We start from the raw sequence: 25,242 nt of genomic DNA, 5'->3' as shown, positions 1-25,242 counted from the left end.
AAGACGTCCTATGTGCCCAGGTGCAGCTGGCATGTGCGGAAAGCTCATGGAATAGATCTGGATGCCTCTTAGTTGATGTGAGCTGCTTTTATTTTTGCCTTTATCTGATACCTCTTGTTTCCTCCCACAGGAAGCCTGAAGGAAGATGGGACACAGAAGCTGTTTGACAAAGAATATGTGTTGATGTTTGCTGTGTTCGATGAAAGCAAAAGCTGGCAAAAATCAACCTCTCTCCTGTACACGATTAATGGTTACGCTAATGGGACGTTGCCAGGTACCGTACATACTCGTGGTGTCCAGCCAGAGTCCACAAACTGTGTATTACTCCTCACTGCAGCATACACTAGAAGGCTGTAGAAAGCAAACAGAAGGAGTAGAGTGGCACAGACTCGTGTATAACCTTACGTTGAGCATCTGGTTCCACAAGGGAGCATGTGTGCGCTCCCAACCACCACCGCTTTCCCCTGCAGTCTGCCCTTGGTGCCAAGAGCACATGGCTTCCAAGGGCGTGGCTGTTTGTGCAGAGAGACAATTACATCTCTTCCTGCCACCCACTGGATAAGGAGTGAGGTTTTTCAAAAGCACCTCCGTGAGTTAGGCACTCAACTCCCATTGGCTTCAATGGGATTTAGACTCCTAATCCACTTAAGTACTTTTGAAAATCCCACCCATGGCCTATACAGTATCCATCCTAGACATGGCCATTGAGATATCAGAGAGACTTTATTAAAAGTGCAGAGTGGGTATTCATTTTTCACCTACCAGTGGGAATTAATGAACCATTCTGTGATTCTGGGATGATTCACCTGTGTTCTGAACCCTGCTGTTTTGTTTCAGACCTAGGAGCTTGCACATACGATAACATTAGCTGGCATTTGATAGGAATGAGCTCCAAACCAGAGATTTTCTCCATCCATTTCAATGGGCAAGTCCTGGAACAAAATCGTCGCAAGGTCTCGACCATCAGCCTTGTGGGAGGTGCATCGACCACAGCAAACATGACCGTGAGCCAGAAAGGAAGGTGGCTGATATCTTCTCTTGTCCAGAAGCATCTGCAAGGCAAGGGAACATCTGTTCAGGTGGCAGTTATACAGTTAGAGTGTCATTCTTGTCTCTTCCTCCTTATCTCCTAAAGTGCTGCTAAGTTTGTCAAATGTGGTGGCTAACGCATTTGGGATCATCCTAGGAAATCAGTGGAAACAGGGCATTTTGTTTAAATTAGGGTTGCAAAATGGGGCTCATTAGGATGACTTCTGCAAAGGGGCTAGAGGGCAACAATGAATATAACTTAGTTTTTAACTCTCTGGAAAGTGCTCAGATGAGCCTCATTATAAAAAAAAATCCTGGAGATTGACCAGCTTTTTCAGGAGAAACAGAGAACTTTTGCAGTTCAGTAGGCAAAAAATCTTTTCTGCTCATCTTTAACAGTGGATGTTGGTTTCCCCCTGGAGTGAACAGATCTCTGTTGTAATGGATCAGTGGATTCCCTCTTGTGAAAGGTTGGAGGGCTCATTTAACAGAAAAGGGGCAGTTCTTGCTGTCAGTTAGGCTGGTATTTTCAAGGGAGGCTATGCGAGTTAGTTGCTGAGCTCTCAGTGACTCCCACAAGCCCCTTTGAAAATACCACCCTTAATGCCTGAACTCTTCTTTTTTTTCAACCTGAATAGACTCAGGTCAATGAGTGAATGTTTTCATGCATCCTGAGCTGATGGGCTGTAGGAATGCCGTGTTATAGGACTAACAGTAACCATTGTACTGTGTCTCTCTTCAACCAGCTGGAATGCACGGTTACCTCAACATAACAGAATGTGCGGGGAAAGACGTGTTCAAGAAGAAATTATCCTTTAAGGAATTGCGTATGATTAAGGACTGGGAATATTTCATTGCTGCGGAAGAAGTCACCTGGGATTATGCTCCAGAAATTCCAGAGACCATTGATAGGTAAAACGGTGAACTATACTGTGCTGATGAATGTTAACTTGAGGCGGCTTAGGAAATGCGCTATATAATGTAAAGTCCTAGCCCTTAAGAACTCCTTCTGCATATTTTTCACAGGAACTTAATCTTGTAGAAGAGAAGGAATATTAGAGGCAGGGTTGCATGGTATTTATGGAATACACTATGTAGAAGTCCTAGTAAATGGCTTCTGAAGGGCTCTACCCGGCTGAATAAGTGAATGTGTCAGGCTCCAGGTTCTAGGTGGTCAAGCCTGGTGGTTAGAGCAGTAGTCGAAGCCGGACATAGAGTTGGGACAGGGCAGTGCTGAAACTAAAGTCCAGGGACAGGCGCTGGGTTAGAACCAAGGTCAGAGTCCATAGACGAGCCCAGTCAGGATCACAGTCAGATACCAGAAGCAGGCCAAAGGTTGAAGCCAGGTTGGAGACAGTCCAAGGGCCTGGGGTTCAGGAGGTGGGTACAGGATTAGAGCAGGTCAGGAACATGTCTGGGGCAGAGTCAGAGTAGGGCACAGAGAAGATTGGAGCAGGCTCAGAGGTGAAAGTAAGCCGGTACACCCCGGTACAGCGTACCAGCAAGAGCCGGTGCACCATACTGGAGAAGCCCGGCTTCCCTAAGGGGCAATTTAAAGGGCCTGGGGCTCCCAGCAGTGGCTGGAGCCCCAGGCCCTTTAAATTGCCTCCAGAGGCCCGCTGCTGGAGCCCTGATGGGAGAGGGGGGAAGAGGAGGAGGAAGAGAAGGAGAAGGAGAGGCGGGGCACTTCCTTTACAGGGTGGGCTGGAGCTGGCTCTGACCCCCTCAGCCCCACCCCTTCCACCCTAGGCCCCGCCCCTTCCGGGGACCAGAGCTGGCCCCAGCGTACCGGTAAGTCACTTGACTGACTTTCACCCCTAGCAGGCTAGAACAAAGCCTGGGCAAGGCTGAAGCCAGAACAGGGACAGGATCAAGGACAGGCTGGAAGCCTAGGGAGTCTGACACCACAAGGCAGCAGGTGGTTTCCTAGGCGAGTGGTGCTGTTGTGCAGACGAAGGCCATGTCTACACGACAAAATGATGTCCACCTAAGTTACATCAGCATACAGCCACTGCAGTAATTACATCAGTTTTGCGTGTCCACACTGCACTGTTTTTGTCGGCGGTGCGCATTCTCACTAGCAGCACTTGTATCGATGCAAAACGAGTCGCGCAGGGGTGACTAGGAACATGATTTCAACATCCCATAATGCAGTGTTCTCCATCTCATAATTTCATCTGCATCCCATAACGTTCCACGCCTCTTCTCAAAATCCCCACAAACCTGTGCATCCCTCCTGGCTGTCCATTATCTGTGTCAGAAGCATGGATCCTGCACAGCTCTGCACTGTTGTGATGAGTGTTGTGAGAATGGCGTGCCTGGTCCTGCAGTATTGGCAGAGCCGCCAGATTTGCTGCAGGGAACGTGACAATTTCTCGGAGGCTAGATTTGCTCTGGGACATAGAAAGAAACAATTCAAAGTTGTTGACGGTATTCATGATGGAGCTGGAGCTGGAGCTGGGCCGGAGAAAGAAGCACTGACGGGTGGGATCACGTCAGGTTTGGGAAGATGAGCAGTGGCTGCAGAACTTTCGGATGTTCTTGGATCTATGTGCTGAACTCACCCCAGCCCTCCTGCGCAGCAACACCAAAATGAGATCTGCACTGAGAGTGGAGAAGTGAGTGGTAATTGCACTGTGGAAACTTGCAATGCCCAACTGCTACTGATCAGTTGGGACTCAGTTTGGAGTTGGGAAATCCACTAAGTTGCCAAAAATAGACGTTTATTCCATACCTATGCAAATAGAAAAAAATGATAATTGAATAAAACTTAAATAAAGGGAAAAGAACTTTTGAAGGGGAAAGAAAAGTCATTTCCAATTCAGAAACACATATACAAACTGTCTTTCACAGGTCAGTGTATTTGCAGCTGTGATTGTCCAGGGTGGTGTGGTAGGGATAGTGCAGTGGCCCCAGAGGTCCCAGAATGCAGTTCTCTTTGGGCTGCAGAAGGAGGCGAGCACAAGATGGTTGAACCTGAAGCTCAACAAGAGTCTGCAGCATGTCTGTTTGCTGCTTGAGAAGTGCTAGCATCTCCTGCTGCACATCTCTGTCCTTTTCCTGCACCTTTCTCCTCTCCGCTGTATCCCTGGCCTGCTGTCCACAAGGGTGAACATCCAAGCCCTGTGCTTGGTATCCAAAGCAGCAGAGGCTTGCAGGATCTCTTGGAATATGCCATCCCTCTTCTTCCTTCTCCTCCTTATATGGCTGCAGTCCAGTCATGATGAGTACGACGATGAAGGGAAGAGGGGGGGAATGAAGGGGATAGCTCATGGGCATGAGTGTATGCATATAGGGCAATTGAACTGAATACTGGCACTGTTTTCCACAGACGGTGGTGATTTTAGCTGATATCTTACTCCTGAGGGTAATGGAGGCTGGAAGGGAACAGATCCTGCAGGTGTCTGGCTGCAAACCAGGGCCATATGCAGCCAGCCTGTGTGCTGCAAAGGTTCCGGCTGAAGTAATCACTGAGTGGCGTAGGAAAGTGTCCTACCGTAGCAGAAGAAATAAGGAAGCCCTCCCCAGAAACCTTTGGCCGAGGATTGCACACTACATCCAGAGAAGTTTCCACACAATCTCTGTGGAGGATATGCAGGACATCCTGGAGCGCACAAACTGTTCTGCAGGGACCCTCTGCCTAACTCTAGAGGGGGATGAAAAGCAGATAACAACTCTACCTCTATTGGTTGTTTCACTACCTTACCTAGCATCAGTAAAAAAAGAGTAAATCAACAGATGTGTCCTGCAACTTTGGGCCTTCCATCCCTGCAATTTCAAAGCAAATTGCATACTTATGAGAAATTCCTTCCCCTGCATCAGGCTTGCCTGTGTTGGACTGTAGGGACTAGCTGGACTGTGCAGGACTCAAAAATATGTCCTGGCTTGCTGCACCACTGGATACCTTGGTCACCTGTCGCCATACTCCTCCTCCTCCTCCTCGCTGTTCACAGCAGAGGGCCTGAGACTCAGGTTCCTCCAAAGAATCCAGAGGACTCTTGGGAGAGATGGTGGTGGGTTCTCCATCGAGGTAGCATGCAGCTCTTTGTAAAAGTGGCAAGACTGCAGCTCCACACCAGAGCAATTGTTGGCCTCCCTTGCCTTCTGGTATGCGTGCTGCAGCTCCTTGGCTTTCACGCAGCACTGCTGCAGGTCCCTCTTGTAGTCCTTTTTTCCAGTTTGCAGAATATGTTCTGTGCTGTTCAGATCTAATATCATTTGAAGCCCCCTTTGATAATTCCATCCTAAAATAGAAACTCTCATTTGGGCTACATAGATTTTTTTTTTTTTTCCCTTGGGATTACAGCTTTTGTACTCTATGGTAGCTGTAAAATAGTCACCGATGGGAGACCCACCATAGCCTCTGGGGTATGTCTGAAGCATGCAACTCAGGTTGGGAGTTGGCAAATAGCACAGTGCAGTGTTGGTTGGGAATAAAGGATGTAGATTTAGGAGCTTTGCGGGTTGCAGTCTTGTATCAGACTGTATTAACCTGCTGGCTGGAAGACATGTGGTGTTGCAGAAAGTGACTTAACACAGTGGATGGTGCTTTCCACTCGTCAGGCAGCTTCTATGGTTTTCTCCAGGGTAAGGCCTTTTATCATGAGGAGTTGTTCACAAATCTTGGGGGAACTTGTTGTCTTCATGACGATTTGATCTCTGATCATTTCATCTGTTAAATTGACAAATTCACGCTGCCTATCCCTGGCAGGGTCCAGGTCAGATGACCCCAAGGCATAGATACTTCACTCTCAGTGCCAGAGCGTCAAGTTAGGCCTGGTCTACATTAAAGAGTTAGGTCAATGCAAGGCATCTTACAATGACCTAACTATGGAGGTGTCTACCCGTTAATTTCAATCCCGCCGACGTAACTACCCCGCTCTGCCAACTAAACTCCACCTCCATGAGCAGCGTAGAGTCAAGATTGATGTAGTTAGATGGATGCAGTGTCAGTATAGACACTGCATAACTTACATCAAGTTAATGGCCTCCAGGAGGTGTCCCACAATGCCTCTCCTTGACCTCTCACCGTTTTGAACTCCACTGGAGGTATGCAGGAAGCTGCCCCTCCCCTTAAAAGCCCCATGAATTTTTGGAATTCCATTTCCTGGTTGCCCAGCTTGGAGAGCTCACCTAGCAACTGACCATGCTAACTACATGTTGCAGGCACACTCCTGCCTGTACTACACAGGAGGTATTAGATTTCCTGGATCTGTGGGGAGAAGAGGCTGGTCAGGAACAGCTCCGATCCATCTGTAGAAACTTAAATATATACAAGCAGATCACTTGGGGCATGGGAATTGGACTTTCCAGAAGTTTTCACAGATACTGCAGGGGTTGCAAAAAGGTTCAAGCACAAGTGCCAGCTACAATATAATGTGGTTCCTGTGCAACATAAAATGCAAAACATACCAGTTGCAGTGAGACAACCACTCAAGGAGATTCCGAAACAACATAAAGCAGATACGATTGAACGAGTTGATTAATCAGAATGGGTTTCTCCTATCATTCTCACCAGGAAGCCGAATGGTGCTATCCACATGTATGTGGACTTGAGAGATTTAAACTCCAGCATAGTTGTGTATTGTTATCCTCTATCCAACATCAGTGAAATGCTGCTCACCTTGAAGGAGGCAAGAGTGTTTATGGCTCTTGATTTATGCTTGGCTTACCACCAGATCCCCTTAATGGAAAAATCCTGCAAGTACACAGCTTTCATCACTGCAGAATGTTTTTTCCAATTCAAAAGGCCTCTGTAGCACCAGTATTCCAGAGAATGATGCCTGCAATCTTTGGTGAGAGAATGCGTGTTACTTACTTTCAAGATGACATTCTAGTGAATGGCAAAGATGAATCTGAACATGATGGCATGCTAAAAAAGGTTCTAGAAAAACTTGGATACAGATTTACTATTAGCAAGAAGAAATGTCAACTCCGTACCATCTCAGTGACATGTCTAGGGCATAGAATCTCTCAGAATGGCATACAACCAAAACCAGACCTAGTGAAAACCATTTGTGATGCACCACAGCCTGACAAAAAGCACAAACTTCAGTCCTCCTTTGGATTATGCAAATACCATTCAAAGTTTGTTATGAAAGTAGTTCTGTTGAGTCATCTCCTAAAAAAAGGACATGTAAGGTTTGAATGGGTTGATGTGTACAAGAACAGCTTTAACAAGATCAAATATGCACTGTCCACCATCCCGGCTTTAAGAACTTTTGGTTCTGTGAAACAAACAATTGTCACAAGAGAAGCTTGTGAGTAAGGTCTTGGTGCTGTCTTGACTCAGCTAAAAAATGGACAGGAGTCACTATTGCATTTGCCTCCAGAGCCCTGACTGATTCTGCAAAATCTGATTCTGCCATTGCGAAAGAAGTTTTGGCATGTTTCTGGGCAGTAAGACACATCAGAACTTACTTATGGGGTGGTGGGAGATTTATCTTAAGATCTGATCATAAACCTTTTTCACCTTTATTCATCACAAGAGGTTCTGGAAAAGCAACTCCAAGAATTGCCAAATGGGTCACCAAACTAAAGGACTTTGATTTGCTGACAGTGTATCTTCCAGGAGTCAAAAACACCACTGCAGATTCTGTCTCGCCTGCTCATATCTTACCATGAGGGTGCAATAGAGAAAGATGATGAAGAGATTGTCCTTGCACAAATCTCTGCTACAACTCAATCTCAGAGTGGGTAACAGCCATGAGAGACGACAAGGTAGTTCAGGACTGTGATGGGGTTGCTGTACTCACCGCCGGATGGCGCCACTTTGTGGCTGTCCTGGATATTAGTTCAGTCAGGCCAGTGTCCCTCCCAGCAATTACACCTGTCTGTTTCTCCCCTGCAGCCTCCCTCTTACTTCCAAGAGCTGCAGCGTCCTCTTTGTGACTCAGCCCTCTGGCTAAGTGACTATTGTGGTTTCCCCTTCTAGGTGCTGGAGTGTATCAATGTTCCTGCTCTCCAGCAGTCTTCCGCTTCATTAGCTCACGGTGCCACTCCTGCAGTGGGGGAACCTGGGCCCACCCTTTACTTCAGGCTCCGGCTCAGGGACACTCTACACAACAGCCAAGATCAGTTCCCTGCACCTTGCTGCCTTTCCCTGAGCCGCTTCCATACCTCCTGGCCTGCCCCCATCCTCTGGGTTTGCCAGTCTCTTCACTCCCTCCTCCCAGGGAGTAACCCGAGGCTACCTGCCTCTGTAGCCGCAGCCACATCTCCCTTCTCCAAGAAGTGACTGCACATATCTCCCTGCTAATTCCCTGTCTTTTGTAGAAGCCTTGCCTCTCTCTCACAAGTGAGCTTCTCTCTGTTAGCTGCCTCCAACCCAAAGCTCCCCTTTTGAACCTAATTAGCTGATTGGGCCCACCTGACCTAATGCAACTCTTGCAGTTTCAGTGTGGGGAGCAGACCCCATCACAAGGACCTAAAGACTTACATAGTCAATGGATGGTCTTACATGACAATGACACCAGAACACTCGGAGCTATATATAGACATGTATCACATGTCCTTTGTAAATGAATGGGTTTTGAGAATTGATCATCTTGTTGTGCCTACACTTGTGAGACAACGATTAATTGACCTGGCAGATGGAGGACATATGGGGATGAGTCTAACCAAAAGACAACTGCAATAAGACTTCTGGTGGCCAGGGATGGACAAGCAAGTTGAGGAAATAATCAAGACTTGCACGGCTTGTGCTAGAAGTGATAAGTCACAGAAAACCTTCAGCCTCCTTCTCACACCAGTTCGTTAACCCAATTGTTCATGAGAGAAACCGGCTCCTGACCTAATGGGGAGCATTTGAAGGTCAGCCTGTTACACAGAGGTTTGTCCTAGTATGGTAAACTATCATTCAGATTGGCCAGAAATTACATTCACTGGAAAGGTTACAGCTGAAATAGTAAATAAGCTAAAATCATTAGTTTTTGCCCGAGAAGGATTTCCCAAGGAATTGGTAACTGACCATGGAATGCAAATAACTTGTGCTGAAATGCAACGCTACCTCATTAACAATGCTATCAAACAGAAAACGGTTTCTTTCTTCAATCCCACAGCGAGTGGTCTACTTGAGAGAATGAACATACTGGTGAAAGAAAGTTTGCAACTTACCAGTTTTCAAGTGAGACCAGGGAAAGAAGCTTTACATGAAACACTGTTTGCTTCTGGGACCACTCCACTTTCAACACCAGGATTATCACCCTTTGAACTGTTAAGAGGACACAAGGCTGGTAAATGACTTACTACCTGTCAAGGACTTACATGTTCTCCTTTTTCAACCAAACCTGATGAAACTATTCATGAATGTGTTCAGAACAAACAGGAGAAATAAAGGCAGTGTGTGTACTGTAAAGTGCTAAACCTCACAAATTTGAAATTGGAGCTCTTCTTCATGTGAAGCTGTCATACAAAGTCAAAAAAGAACGTTCAGGATATTCCTTTCCTTTGCAGTTAACAGAAATCTGAGAAGATTCTGCTGGATTACTAGAGCAAAAGAAATAGAACACTTCAAGACTGTCCACAGTTCATCAGCCAACAGCTGAAGAAGAGAGTGCTGATTTCCATCTTGGACCAGAGAACGCTGATGACACCAATAGTAATGATGGACAATTTATAGCAGTAGGAATTGCTCCACTACCCGGTCTTGTTCGTGCCTCTCCAGGTATTAGGAGAAGTGTGAGACATAGGAGACTGCCTAAAAGATTGGAAGACTTTGTTACAGGACTCAAGTGATGGTCTGGAAGTGACTGAAATTTTACAATGGTTATTCTAAAGGGGAAAGGTGTGGTGCAGATAGCTATCCCAGTGTGTGTTTGCAAATTTGTTCCCAGCGGGCTCCTGTAGCTTTGAGTTCAGGAATTACAATTCCCAGGATGCAGCAGGGGAGAGGGAGGATTGAGAGGAGAAGGAAAGGAAGAGAGTGAGGGGAATAAATCTGACCTTTACTGTTATCACGCTTCCACAGCATTTCTCAAAAGGATCCAGGTACAAAACAGCCACAGCTCATGGCTAAAACACAACTTCTCACCTTTATTTCATGAACCCTACCTATTCTTAGCCATCATTGGGAATTCCACTGTCTTTGAGACCTTGGTGTAATGTTAATTAAGTCTAGTCTCTTGATTTGGATTCAGGATATCAGAGTTCAATTCCTGGCTCTGCCACAGACTGTGACACCTTGGGCAAGTGACTCAGTCCCTCTGTGCCTCCTTTTCCTATTTGTAAAATGGGAGGAGTAATACTTCCTCTCTCCCCTCCTTTGTTTGTCTTGAAAATTTCGATTGGAAGCTTTCTGAGGCAGAAGCTATCTCATACTATGTGTTTGTACAGTGTCTCGCACAATGAGACCCCTGACCTTGGTTGGGCCTCTCGCTACTACTGTAGCACAAATCATCATAATCTATTTTATAGAGCTGTGTCTAATCTAGATCTGTCTTTTGCCATGCAGTGGGGCTTCCGCCATGTTCCCGTGGGAGAGTATTCTATCATCTAGTGGATCTCACCATTAAGAAGATCTTATTGATACTTTTTGGTTTTGTTTTTTTTTTAAGGCAATATAAAGCTCAGTCCTTGGACAACTTCTCAAATCTCATTGGGAAGAAGTATAAAAAGGCCGTTTTCAGGCAGTATGAAGATGCCAACTTCAATAAGCTTCTGGAGACTCCCCGGCCCAAGGAAATGGGAATTCTGGGCCCTGTTATCAGAGCTCAGGTTAGAGACACAATCACGGTAAGTGGCGAGGGCCAAATACAAAGACTGTTATGTACTGTGGTGTATCTTACTGTAAATGTAAAATAACTTACTGTAAATAAGAAACAGCTTGTGTTGTAGTCTTTGTCAGATAATGTATAATGTACCACTTGGTAAGGCAAGTCCCATCTTTTCATGTGCTGTATATTTATACCTGCTTACAGTATTTTCAACTCCATGCATCTGATGAAGTGGGGTTTATCCCACAAAAGCTTATGCCCAAATAAATTGATTAGTCTCTAAGGTGCCACACAGACTCCTCGTTTTTATGGAATCTCCATGATTCCAGTCCATGGCTAGCACTCTCAATGGCTTCGTGTGCCTGGCCGTGTGGGAAGTGCTCCTGAGGATGGCATTCTCATCAGCCGCCTGAGACCAGGCAGCACAAGAGGAATCCCAATCAGTGCGGTCCACAAATGTTCATGTTGCAGTAGAGCTTCTGGTTTAATATCCCCAGATTTTTCTTTTAAGGAGCGTTTCTTCCCCTGAGCACTTTCAGTGCTGAAATCATGCAAGTTTCGCTCTCCCTGGGATTTACCCAGACCAGGATTCACTGAATGCTGAACTCAAACTTTCTGCATCTCCATATATACGTAGATCGTGTTCAGAAATATGGCCAGTCGACCCTACAGCATTTACCTTCATGGAGTGACGCTTTCAAAAGATGCAGAAGGAGCCACTGACCCCCTGGATTCCACAGGTCAGAAACTGTTCACATTTGCACAATATCGAAAGTCTTACTTTGGGTAGAGTCTCTCTTTGCCTTTAGGAGGTCATGTAACTGATTAGGGCACAGGAGTAGGAGTCCTGGGTTCTGTTCCCAGCTCTGCCGCTGACCTGCTGTGTGATTTTGGGAAAGTTGTGTCTCTTCTCCGTGCCTCAGTTTTCCCCATCTGTAAAATGGGGATTATGATAAGTGCCCACTTTTGTAAAGTGCTTTGAGATCTACAGATGAAAAATCAAATGTAAATATGCTAAGCAGCACTATTATTTAAAAAATGCCTGCGTGGACGTGGTCCTCAACTTCAATGAGCTCATGTCAGTTTACACCAGCCAAGGGTCTCACTGACGTAATATAAGAACGGCCATACTGGGTCAGACCAAAGGTCCATCTGGCTTCATATCCTGTCTGACAGTGGCCGGTACCAGATGCTTCAGAGGGAATGAACAGAATAGGGCAATTTCCAGTGATCCATCCCCTGTCATACAGTCCCAGCTTCTGGTAGTTGGAGCATGGGGTTGGGTCCCTGACCATTTTGGCTAATCGCCATTGATGGACCTGTCCTCCATATTCTTACCTAATTATTTTTTGAACCCAGTTCTACTTCTGCCCTCGCAACGTCCCCTGACAATGGGTTCCACAGGTTGACTGTGGGTTGAGCAAAGAAGTACTTCCTTACTTTTGTTTTAAACCTGCTGCCTATTAATTTCATCGGGTGACCGTTAGTTCTTGTGTTATGTGAACGGGTAACTAACAGGTCCTGATTCACTTTCTCCTCACCAGTCATGGTTTTACCATATCTCTGTCATATTCCCCCGCCCCTCCTCCGCTTAGTTGTCCCTTTTCTAAGCTGAGCACTCCCCGTCTTTTTAATCTTGGCTCGTACGGAAGCTGTTCCATTCCCCTGATCATTTTTGTTGCCCTTCTCTGCACCTTTTCCAATTCTGAGATATCTTTTTTGAGACAAGGTGACCAGAACTGCACTGTTCAATGTGTGGGCGTATCATGGATTTATATAGTGGCAGTATGATATTTTCTGTTTTAATATCTATCCCTTTCCTAATGGTTCCTAACATTCTGTTTGCTTTTTTGACTGTTGCTGCACATTGAGTGGATCTTGTCAGAGAACTATCCATGTTGACTCCAAGATCTTTCTGTTGTGGAAACAGCTCATTTAGACCCCATCATTTTGTATATATAGTTGGAATTATTTTTTTCCAATGTGCGTTATTTTGTATTTATCAACACTGAATTTCGTCTGCCATTTTGGTGCCCAGTCACCTAGTTTAGTGAGATCCCTTTATGACGATTCACAGTCAGTTTTGTATTTAACTGTCTTGAGTACTTTGTATAGCTGCAAATTTTGCCACCTCTCTGTTCACCCCCTTTTCCAGATCATTTATGAATAAGTTGAACAACACATTTCCCAATACAGATCCGTGCAGGAACCTGCTATTTACCTTTCTCTGCTGTGAAAACTGACCCTCTATTCCTACCCTGTGTTTCCTATCTTTTAATTAGTTATGGATCTAGGAGAGGACCTTCCCTTTTATCCCATGACTGCTTACTCTGCCTTTGGTTAGGGATTTGTCAAAGACTTTCTGAAAGTCCAAGTACTATATCTTCATAGTTTTTGCATGGCTAAATAGTAATGGAGGAGAAGAAATATTAGGAAATATTAAGAGGCATAGCTAAGGGAAAAAGAGAGAGAAATGTTTTCTGCTGTGATCTGAAATGAAATGGGGCTGAGAGATACAGAAAGAGCAGCAGGAAAAGTCATCAACAGTGGTAAGACTGTGTATCCGCAATCTTGGATAGTGAGGTTGCTAGTGCTGGGCAAGCAAATGAGAGACTACACAGAAGTTAAGGGCTATGAAATAATCTGTAGCCAGCCCATGGAAGGCTTTAAAGAAGGAAGAGGGGACACTTTATTTCCTGATTCCTGTAAGGAATGGGGGAGTCAGTGGATTTGTTCAAGGACCGGAGAGATGTGACTGCACTTCGTTGTATGAGTCAGACAGCAAGCAGCATTCCCAGTGGTTTGCAGTCAAGCTGGAAGGGCGTATCAAGTGGGGTCTGGTTCTGTTCAATGTCTTCATCAGTGATTTAGATAATGGCAGAGAGAATAAATTTATAAAGTTTGTGGATGATACGAAGCTGGGAGGGGTTGCAAGTGCTTTAGAGGATAGGATTAAAATTCAAAATGGTCTGGACAAACTGGAGAAATGGTCTGAAGTAATTAGGATGAAATTCAATAAGGACAAATTCAAAGTACTCCACCTAGAATGGAACAATCACTTGAACACATACAAAATGGGAAATGACTGCTTAGGAAGGAGTACTGCGGAAAGGTGATCCACTGTGACTCCCGGATTAAAGCTAAATATGAGTCAACAGTGTAACTCTATTGCAAAAGAAAACAAACATCATTCTGGCATGTATTAGCAAGAGTGTTGTAAGCAAAACACAAAAAGTAATTCTGTTCTGTTCTACTCTGCACTGATTCGGCCTCAACTGGAGTATTGTGTCCAGTTCTGGGCACCACATTTCAGAAAAGATGTGGACAAATCAGAGAAAGTCCAGAAAAGAGCAACAAAAATGATTAAAGGTCTCAAAAACATGACCTTTGAGGGAAGATTGAAAAAATTGGGTTTGTTTAGTCTGGAGAAGAGACGACTGAGGGGGGACATACATTTTCAAGTACATAAAAGGTTGTTACAAGGAGGAGGGGAAAAAATTGTTTTTCTTAACCTCTGAGGCTAGGACAAGAAGCAATGGGCTTAAATTGCAGCAAGGGAGGTTTAGGTTGGACATTAGGAAAAACTTCCGAACTTTAAGGGTGGTTAAGCACTGTAGTAAATTGCCCAGGGAGGTTGTGGAATCTCCTTAATTGGAGATTTTTAAGAGCAGGTTCGACAAACATCTGTCAGGAATGGTGTCCAAAGTGGGGTGCGCAAGACAATCCATTGGGGGGCATGGCAGGAGGAGCACCGCCGGAGGGGGGAAAAAAAAGGGCGGCTGGAGGAGTGCTGCCCTAAGATTGGCTGGAATGCTGCCCCTTATAGTGTGCTGCCCCAGGAAAGTGCTTCCTACGCTGGTGCCTGGAACCGGCCCTGCGAGGTATCCTGAGGGAAGAGTGGGAGTTCCACAACACGGAGGGGTTGACAGTGGCGCCCTCACGCTTTCGTTCGCTTTCAGCGTATTGCGACATATTGCAGTTTACATGTGCCCGGTTAAGTGGATTTATGGATTATATAATCTAGTTTTAACTAAACTAACCCTCACAAAATGAACAAGTGGCTGAGAAAGATTCCTGGAAAGAAACCGCGGGTTGAAGATAATACTAATAATGCAAGCACAAGCGAACAACAAGAAAATGACAGAGCTGGCAGTTCTCCTACTCTTAGTACGAGCTCTTCGTCAACCACATTATGTGGTAAAAACAATGATGATCTAATCAGATCTGACAAGAAGTCGGCCAAAAAAATTCAAAATGATCAAGAAAGCTATTTGACATATGGATTTACATCCACAGTCATTAACGATGAACCTCGCCCTAAGTGTGTATTCTGCCTTGAGATATTAGCTAATGATAGTATGAAGCCATCACGATTAGCAAGACATTTAAAAACTAAGCATCCAGAACGTGAAGACAAACCTCTACAATTTTTTCAGCGATGTTCAAAGTCATGCGATACTCAATCCAGTACTTTACAAAATTTCACTAAACTTCATGATAAATGTTTAGAAGCCTCTTTTAAGGTTTCTTTCTTAATAGTGAAAGACAAAAAGCCACATACCATTGGGGAAACACTTGTTCTTCCTGCCGCAGTAAAAATGGATGAAATAATACACTGAAAACAACATGGCAACAAACTAAAATGCATTCCTTTGTCAGCAAATACTGTTGGAAGACGCATAGAAAACATTACTGAAGATTTGAAGAAACAAGTATTAGAACAAATTACGCAGTGTGGGAGGTTTGCTATATAGTTCGATGAAAATACAGATGTTCCTAATATGTCTCAGCTTATGGTATTTGCTAGATTCGGTTTCAATAATGAAATACACAAGGAACTACTTTTTTGTGAGCCACTAAAGGAAAGAAGTACCGGAGAAGATATATTCTCAACAGTAAATGACTTCTTTAATAAAAACAATGTTTTATGGAAAAACTGTGTAAGTGTAACCACTGATGGAGTGGCTGCTTTGACTGGAATAAAGAAAGGATTCCGGGGTAAGGTTACAGAGATAGCACCAGTGTCACCTTAGAGACGAACCAATTTATTTGAGCATCAGCATCCGATGAAGTGAGCTGTAGCTCACGAAAGCTTATGCTCAAATAAATTGGCTAGTCTCTAAGGTGCCACGAGTCCTCCTTTTCTTATAGCACCACATGTGAAAATCATTCACTGCATCATTCATAGGCAAGCTATTGCTGTGAAGAAGTTGGAGCCAGAAGTGCGCGAAGAGCTACAGGATGTCATCGATGTGGTTAATTTTATAAAAACAAGACCTTTAAATAGTAGAATCTTTACAATACTTTGTAATGAGATGGGGACTGACCATGAAAATCTTTTGTACCACACAGAGGTTCGCTAGTTATCTTGTGACAAAGTGCTTAAAAGAGTTGTCGAACTTAAAGATGAGTTACGCATTTTTCTTTTACAAAAAGACAAGTGTTCCAAATTTGCTGACCTTTTCTGTGATGACAAGTGGCTGTTAGTAGTATGCTACCTAGCAGATATTTTCGAAAAAATAAACACACTTAATCTGTACCTTCAAGGTAAAGGTGACGTTTTAACAATGAGTGAGAAAGTAACTGCTTTTTGAAAGAAACTCGTGCTATGGAGAGAGCATTTTGAAAACAGATGTTTGGAAATGTTTCCATCGTTATGTGATTTTGTTGCAGAAAACGATGTAAGTGTGTCACCTATAAAAACTCTCATATTTGCACACTTAAAAAACTTGGAAACAGAATTTTCTAACCTGTTTAAAAATCTTCCAAACAAACAGTTTCAGTGGGTTTTGAACCCATTTGTTGAAAATATAAAAATGCAACACCTTCCGATTAGTCTGCAAGAACAACTGCTTGACGTCAGGGAAGATGGAAATTTACGAGCCGAATTTCAACAAAAACCTTTGCATAATTGGTGGATGGGATTGAAAAATGAGTATCATGATTTAGTAAGCGCAGCCAATGATGCACTTCTTCCATTTGGATCTATATATCTTCGTGAGGCATCTTTTTCAGCTATGACAGCCAATAAATCCAAGGTGCAAAATAAACTGAACTTAGAACCAGACGTTCGAATTGCTGTATCACAAAGTGTTAAACCAAGATTTTCAAAAATAATGAAGCATATTCAATCACATTGCTTCTCACTAAAAATATTAAAATCAAATAAAATCAAATACATTTTAAAAATATTGTTTATTTCATCTTTATCTCATCCTTTTTTAATTTCTATTTTTTGTGTATGTTTTATAATGTACATAATATATTAGTACAGTAGTAATGTCTAATTTATACATAAATAAATATACATATATTGGGGGTGCGTGCTCAAAAAATTTTTACTGATGGGGTGCGCGATCAAAAAAGTTTGGAGACCAGTGGTCTAGATATTACTTAGTCCTGCCATGAGTGCAGGGGACTGGACTAGATGACCTCTTGAGGTCCTTTCCAGTCCTTTGATTCTATTTCTGCAGCATTAACTTCAACTGATTAGATGCTGTTTTATGGGTGATTGTTTGGTAAAGGAAGAATGTAGTGAGTAGCAGGTTTGTTGTAGAAATAGAATGGAGCTGGTTTTAGCCACGACGTAGGCTAGAGCCAAGGCAATTCCTTCTGAATCTGCCTTCCCACCAGTGTGCAGTTCACTGTCACAATTAAAATGTAGAATTTTCTGCTCCAGATATGAACAGTCCTTGTTCAACAATTTTTTTGTTCTTCTGTAGTGCCTTTCATCCATGGATCTCAAAGTGATTTACACCCATCATTCATTTAGCTTTATGACAAGTCTCTGACGTAAGTGGTATAATTCCCATATAACACATGGGACCTTCGCGGTCAGAAAACACAGAGACAACACGTTTTGCATTCTGCAGTGGACACAGAGCATGTCTCCAGGCTGTGCTAGAGCTTTGGACGGTCCAAGGCTGTAACTTAATAACGGAGCATAGTTAAGCTCCTTTCTGCAGTGCAAACAGGAACTCTGTCGTAAGCCACATGGGACAACCGTGCTGTATCTAGGTCCCTGTACTCAGTTGTTTTTGAAGTGTAGACCTGCCCAAAGTACATATTGGACTTCAAGTGCCTGAAGGTGCACTGACTTCATTGGAGCTATACCAATTTACACCAGCCATGAATCTGGCTCTAAGTTTGTAACTCCTATTAATGTTTCTCTCTTTTTATTTCTCCTTCAGACAACAGCACCCTGAGTAAAGCAGTTCAACCTGGGGAAACCTACACGTATAAATGGAGCGTCGTGGACACCGATCAGCCCACCGCACAGGATGCCCAGTGTCTAACGAGATTATATCACAGTGCTGTAGATGTAACCAGGGATATAGCCTCTGGACTGATTGGCCCACTTCTGATTTGTAAAGGTGAAGCACTGGACAAGAGGGGTGTGCAGGTATGATCATGTTCTGCAACCTCTGAGAGACAGAGAGAGAGAGAGAGGCGCCTGTCCATGTGTGTTGTTTGAACTACAGGGGAATTTGGTTTCATTGATTGTTCCCTTAGAGAAAAGGCCTCTGGAACTGAACTGGGATCGGATCACTAGGCTTCTGTAGAAGTCAGTCGAAAAACCTGTAGAATGTAATGAGGTATGAGATCCTTTGGATAAGTTCTTTGAATCACCGTACAGAACTCACTAGTTGGGACATTAAATTCTATAGGGTGAGTCAGACAACCTAAAATAAGGGGATAGTTTTGTATTAAATTCTATAGGACTTTTCTATAAGGGCTGCTTGCAGTGATAGTTTTTAGCTGCATGCTGGCATATGTGGCCCCAGATTTAGAGTGCTCGCTGGGACTTTCAGTTAGAAAGATCAGGCTGCTAGTGATTTCTTTCATTGTGCTTTGTTTGCCAAGACAAGAAATTGCAAAATCCTGATTCTAGACACTACCCTAAACTTCCCCAAAGTTTGATGATAAGCAGGGAGAAAGGGAGGAAGTTCTGACCCCAGTCTCTGATAGCTTCTGACCCCAGTCTATCATAGGTTTAACCTAGGTCTGGCAACCCCAAACTTTGGGGATCCAGAAGCATTGCAAGGGGGTTGCTGGGAGAGTTCTTCTTCCACTTCCCCTCCATGGGGCCAAAGGAAGGAATCTACTTTGACAGTGGCTCAGACACCACGCAGAAGTGAATGGAAGCAGTGACTTCAGCCCCTGCACATACAGCAACAAGTGGGCCACTAGGGGGAGCCCAGCTCATAGCAGCCATGCTAGTAGCTGGTCCAGTGTCACCCAGTGAGTCAATTGCAGAGGTAGGAATGGAACGCAGGAGTCCGGAACCCTAGTCCCTTTCTCTAACCACTGGACTGTGCTTCTGTTCACTTGAATGGAAATGTTGCCTCTGGAGGGATGGCGAGATTAGGCCCTTAATATACCCCACTATGTATCCGTTAGCTGCTTGCAAAACTTACCCTGCCATGTCTGCTGTCTTTCAGAACAAGGCGGATGCAGAGCAGCAGGCCGTGTTTGCCGTGTTTGATGAAAACAAGAGTTGGTACTTAGAGGATAACATCAAGGAGTACTGCAACAACCCCTCCAGCGTTAAAAGGGATGATCCCAAGTTCTACAGGTCTAACGTGATGCACAGTGAGTGGGAAACTAGGCCCAAGTTTGCAAAAGCTTGTGTGAGCGCAAGTACCCAGATGGGTGCTTATTCTGAGGTGCAAGACAGGCATGGGGATTTCCCAAGTGGCAGAAACTGGCCCCTGAGATTGTGCTGAAAGCACGAATGAGCAGAGTTCTGGTTCTGGCTTCAAGGATCTGCTATTTCCAGAATTTCATAGGGCATGGTTCGGGCAACTTAGGCACAAACAAGCTCATCATGAGCCGGGCAAATGTAAACCGAGAAGGGGAAGTGTCAGTGGTCTCAGCAGCCCTGCATGGGCTTCTGGCCCACCAACTGCAGTCCACTGAGGCAGCACCCGGAGGTGGGGGGTGGAGGTATCAGTGACTGTGGGAGATAGAGAGAGGTAGAGTACCTGGGTGGGGGGGGAGCGGGGACCTGGTAAATGTTTGTGTAGAGCCTCGCAGAGGGGAATGGATACTGGGGGTGAGTGGTTAGAGTGGGCAGGGGCTGGCAGGATTCCTGGGGTGGTGACCAGGAACAATCTGTGATGCTGCACCTGTTTGCCCTGGGGTGGATGGGGGAAGGAATCAGGAGGGAAGTAAAGGGAAGGATGTTGGGAAGACTCCAGAAGTCAGCCAAGCAGCTGCATGCCTCGTACTGCATGCTTTTGGGTTTGGAGCAAGCTGCAGCTATTAGCATGGCACTAAGCAATTTGTAAGTGTTAATGAGTCTGTTAATTCGACAGTGGGGAGGGGGGCACAGCCGCACAGCCGTGTGGGGGCCCTCAGTGCATGTAGTTCCTAGAAGCTGCCTCCTCAGGGCCACAGCACAAGGGAATCAGGAGAGAGCATGTGGTCCAGTAACACACAGGATAGCAGCGCAGCCAGAGAAACTGCTGATGCAACACTAGCCTCTTGGGTTTCCTCCAGTGTTTGACTCTAGCTTGTGAATCTGAGCATGTGTCCTGAAGGCATATGCCCTCCCACAATAGCTGGTGACAGTGATGGCACAAACACTGGGAGCCCATTTCTCACCCTCCCCAGTGTACCCGGCCCAGGTCACCCACAGGCCTGTGTTACACAGTGAGTAATGCAGAACCCAAAAGTGAAAAGTAAACACAAGTGAAATTGACTCAGAGTCTATTTTCAGGGCTAGCTAGCTGAGAGAAATGTACAAAATAAACAATTTAAAAAATATATGTTTGAATTCTTTCACCCTGAATCCAATATAGGGTGACTAGGAACAGAGGTAAGGACATTTTATTTTAATATGTGATTTTTTTAACCTAATGGTGTCCCTTCAGATGAAGGTGTCTGGATTGCAGCCCAATTTCATCAGAGTGCCAATAACCTTTCTGTCTGGATACAAAGATGTGTCAGTTCCATCCCTGATGTCACTCCATTGAAAGCATGAATTTGGCTTACCGTCTTGCATGCTGGTGAGGCTTTATGGTGCTGTAACAGCATATCTTATGCTTTGTTTTAGCAATAAATGGCTACATGTCTGACAGCACTGAAATCCTGGGATTTTGCCATGACGAAATTGTGCAGTGGCATGTCTCCAGTATTGGCACCCAGGATGAGGTAGTGTCCGTACGCCTTTCTGGTCACACTTTTTTGTCTCGAGGGAAGTATGAAGATGTACTGAATCTTTTCCCCATGAGTGGAGAATCGGTCACTGTAGAAATGGACAACGCTGGTAAGTGGCAGAACTGCTGTGCTTGTTTAATGATCTGCTAAGAGATTTTGTATCTAGAGTCCATAAGGACTTATAAAAATAGAAAAGCTTTGTATAAAGTGCATACAAAATTTCAGCCCATCTACATCTTTCCCTAGGTTACAGCAAGAGTGGTTGATACACATGGGGTATGTGTATGCTGGCAGCACATGACACAGCAGTGCTGTTGCATATGCTATACTTACTGATGATTCTGTTTTGCTTTTGAGCACTCCCCAAAAAAGTCCTTACTGTGGCACTAGTTGTATATCTGTCATTTGAGGCACAGTATTGAAGTTCTCTGTCAAAATCTATAGAAATGGAAAAATGTCCACATCTAAACCAGCAGGCCAAATCCTAAAAGCCATACATTGGGGCCCTGTTCACCCTTCTGCATTCAGAAAAGAACGTCCTGACAGTGTCCCTTTTCCAGAGCAAGAGCGGCTTTTCCCTCTTACTCTGGCAGCAGAGGAAACACATGGTGTAGGGACCCCTGCGTCTGCTCTATTCTACTGTAGGTTATGTAGCTTTCCACTGGTGTTAACCACCCTGGGCTGGTTAAAATGGGCTTATGGCCAAATTATACTGGTGTTACTGAGAAAAATGGCTGCATCACATGTCAGGATCTGGCCCACCAGTCATTTAGGAGGGAAGGAATGTTGGAACGATCAGACTGGATCAAACCAGTGGTCCATCTAGTTCTAGTATCCTGTCTCTGAGAGTAACCACTATCAGATGCTTCACATAAAGGTGGAAGAAATCCCACGGTCTGGACAATTTTGGAATAGCCTGCCTAATCCCAGTGGTTGGTTGATGCCTTCAAGAAGAAGGGTTTAGATCCCTTAATTTTTTATTCTGTTTAAAGTACCTGTGAATGTTCTCCTTGTCCATGTAAATGGCTAGTTCTCTGGATCCTACTAACTTTTTGGCTCTAGCGGTACCTTCTGGCAGTGAGTTCCACAGGCTAATTATGCATTATGGTTATTTTTTTAAAAGGAGAAATGTTTACTTGAAGCTGGAAACCTCCATCAGACTTAACAGAAATCTCCAAAGTTGTACTTTTGTACTTCTCCACCATTATTGTTTGGTTTTAGTATGTGATCACCTCCTTCCCTCCCTAGACCTTTCTTTTCCAGTTCTTGTAAAATGTGCTCATTATTGCTGACTTTGGAAATAATGTAAGGAAAGCAATGCAATTCTGTCACTTAAAATATAGAGGAGGTAGAAGATTACACCTGGCATCTTTTTGAGGTAAAAGCCATTTTTTGTCCATCTCTCCCATGTTTTATTGTGGGACATGCCATGAAATGCAAAGAGCCTGGAGTCACTTGGTGCAGTGTGCCCATTTATTCTCATGTAGGCCAATCTAGAGGTCCAAATGTGGAATTTCACTGTCCTATTAAAGACCTTCCCCCCTCCAGAGGGTTTTAAAATATTGTAACATATCTGATTTTTAAATGGTTTTAAATGCCTGTGGGGATTTTTATTATGATAAGTATTCTCTCATCCATAGGTTTATACACATAACCCAAACTCCCAAAATTTGGATCCCTATCTAAACCTCTTGTTTCCATCTAGTTTTGATCTCTTATCTCCCTTTCTATCATGGGATGTACCAAAAACGTGAAACCAAATAACCCTAAATTTTAGGGAAGTTGAGATCCAGATCTGTCTGTGAACTTTATGGGTCAGTTGTATTCAGTATTCATGATTTATTGCTATGGTTATGCCAAGGAATCCCAATCAAGGACCAGAGCAATATTGTAGGGTGCTTTACAGACTAATAACACAGAAGACAGCCCCTGACCTAGAGAGTTTACAGTCTAGACAGGACATGACAGGTGGGGGTCAAGCTCTACAAAGTAATATGTAGTACACTTTTTTTTTTCCAATTGCAGGTACGTGGCTTTTTGCATCCTGGGGTTCCCCTGAGATGAGTCATGGCATGACGCTGAGGTTTAGAGATGCCAAATGTGAAAAAGATGTAGATTATTATTCTGATGAGGACCCATATGAAATCATAGATTTCTCATATGAGACGACTCTTGAAAATGTGCCTGTAACCTCACCCCAAACTGGAGGAGAAACAAAAGAAATATCAAAGAAAACCCAGGAATCTTCTGATGATTATGATTATCAAGATCTGCTGGCCTCAAGTTTGGGACTTCGGACATTTGGAAAGAAACCAATGGTCCAAGAAGAAATGCAGAATCTTACTGCTCTGGCCATAGATGAGAACTTTGGCACCAGCACTCAGAGGGCTGATGTGGCTCCTGGCTCAGATCCACCATTCACGGAGAACAGTGGTACCTTGGACACTGATGAACTCTTGGAAACTCAAAGCACTGCTCCTCTCCCAACCGAGGCTGGGTCCCTCCACATAAATTACATGGTGGCAGCAAAAGAACATTCACTTCCAGTCACCACAACAGCAGTAAGTCCTGACTTGGCATCTAAAGCTGGAAACCAAAGTGACTATGAAGCATATCACAGTCAGACGTCAGGAAATTATGAGAAAACACTTGCAGGTGAACTACTGAGGACTAGGGAAGAAGCCCAAACAAAAGATGCAGCAGAACTGTTACCTGACAGAGGGGACAGCATGACGTCCTCCTTTGCAACACTCTATTCAGAAGAACCACAAGAGAAAAGTTCAGGAGGGGAATTCAATTTCAGTAGAAAAAGGGAAAGGCGAGACCAGCGGGAGACTACGTTTTACACTGTTAAAAAGATGCGAGCCCTCTTAGATCATGTTCAACAAAATAAAAGTATTTCCTCTCTTGGCAACACCAGTTCAGACAGAGCACCTCTTTCTGCTCACCATGCAGAGAATATCTCCAGTTCAGATATGTTAGGGACTGATCAGTTTCCAAATGAATATGCTGAGGACCAGGATGTGGAGGAGGAGGAAACCAAGAAAGAAAATGCTGAATTTCCCAAACATGCAGATAACTTGACTTTTGCTGTGGGACACAGGGCAGAAAACAATGAGTTAAACATGTTCAATCTCCCTGACTTAGAACTACCCAAAGATAAACAAGAAAAAAATTTTACTCTAGATTATGCATCGGATATCTTAATTCCTACTCGTAGCCCAGTGGTGGGAAAGGACATGCTGGGAAAGCTGTCGCCAAGGGGTATTAAGTCTCCATCTAAAATTATGAATGAGAAAAGAAATTTGGCCTCTGGGAAGGAGAGTTATGGGATGGAGATAAATTCAGCTCAGGCTACTGATAAATTACAGAATTGTTCCAGAAATGCTACAATGCCTACAAGAGAGAGTGTATCCCTGAATAAGACGAAGCAAGGGAAATTCAAAGGCTACTCACCATTTACAAAGGGTCATTGGAAAGTAAGCAGCAAGCATCCAATTCTGAAAGGGGAAGAGAGAAATGTGAATGGCACGTTGAGTACCTCTGGGATTCTCATCAAGACCCGAAAGAGGAAAAAGCATAATCAAAAGTATAGTAATCTCTCATTGACACCCAGAGGTGTGAGACCCCCAAAGGTACCTGGAGAACAAAACTGCACATTATTGTCCAGGGAGGCCAACCACACAGTGTCCCTTTGTGAGGCCAACCACACGGTTTTGCGAAGCAGGCCTAACTACACGCTGACCCCAAGACAATTTAAGCCCATCATCATAGGGCTTCCCAGTGGGAATGGGGACAACAAGAAGTATGTTCCAGGAGGCTCTGACGGTGAGGAAATTGTAGATGCAGACGTAATCTTCAATGACCCATATACAACGGACCCCAGATTCAACCTTAATAATGTCCGTAACCCTGATGAGATTGCTGTGCATGATCTCCGCAGCAGAGGGACCACAAGGAGATACTACATTGCAGCCGAAGAGGTCTTCTGGGACTATGGAGGATTAAAGAAAAGGTTGGACCTAATTCTTCTTCTCTGTTGCCTCACACCCTGTTGCTGAATACTAGGCCACTGATTCAGATAGCTGTCCCACAACAAAGCTACTGTTGCTGAGGGATTAGGGGATTTCTTAATCACACAAGTGCTGTTCCATTTAACAGTCTGTAATGCAGTAGGTGAAGAGGAAGGAAGGACCAGTGCTTTAGGGCACTAGCCTGGAATTCAGGAGACCTGGGTTTAACTCCCAGCTCTGCCAGAGACTTCCTGTGTGACCTTGGGCAAGTCACTTAGTCTCTCTGTGCCTCAGTTCCCTGTCTGTAAAATGGAGATAAAGTCCTT

General features: G+C 44.3%; 1 protein-coding gene across 1 annotated transcript in view; it reads left to right on the top strand.

The window, feature by feature from the left end:
• LOC144267734 (coagulation factor V-like) overlaps positions 1 to 25,242 on the top strand; it is a 63,383-nt gene that overhangs the window by 11,712 nt on the left and 26,429 nt on the right. Inside the window, exons 5-13 of the mRNA XM_077821978.1 lie at positions 131 to 274; positions 838 to 1,059; positions 1,776 to 1,941; positions 10,584 to 10,761; positions 11,380 to 11,482; positions 17,933 to 18,144; positions 19,184 to 19,334; positions 20,800 to 21,012; positions 22,929 to 24,918. Of these exons, the coding sequence (XP_077678104.1) occupies positions 131 to 274; positions 838 to 1,059; positions 1,776 to 1,941; positions 10,584 to 10,761; positions 11,380 to 11,482; positions 17,933 to 18,144; positions 19,184 to 19,334; positions 20,800 to 21,012; positions 22,929 to 24,918 (3,379 nt within the window). The remainder of the gene's footprint in view (positions 1 to 130; positions 275 to 837; positions 1,060 to 1,775; positions 1,942 to 10,583; positions 10,762 to 11,379; positions 11,483 to 17,932; positions 18,145 to 19,183; positions 19,335 to 20,799; positions 21,013 to 22,928; positions 24,919 to 25,242) is intronic.

The sequence above is a fragment of the Eretmochelys imbricata genome, chromosome 1 (genome assembly GCF_965152235.1).
Source record: "Eretmochelys imbricata isolate rEreImb1 chromosome 1, rEreImb1.hap1, whole genome shotgun sequence".
NCBI classification, from domain to species: domain Eukaryota; kingdom Metazoa; phylum Chordata; order Testudines; family Cheloniidae; genus Eretmochelys; species Eretmochelys imbricata.
This window is presented reverse-complemented; position numbering and strand designations above follow the sequence as displayed.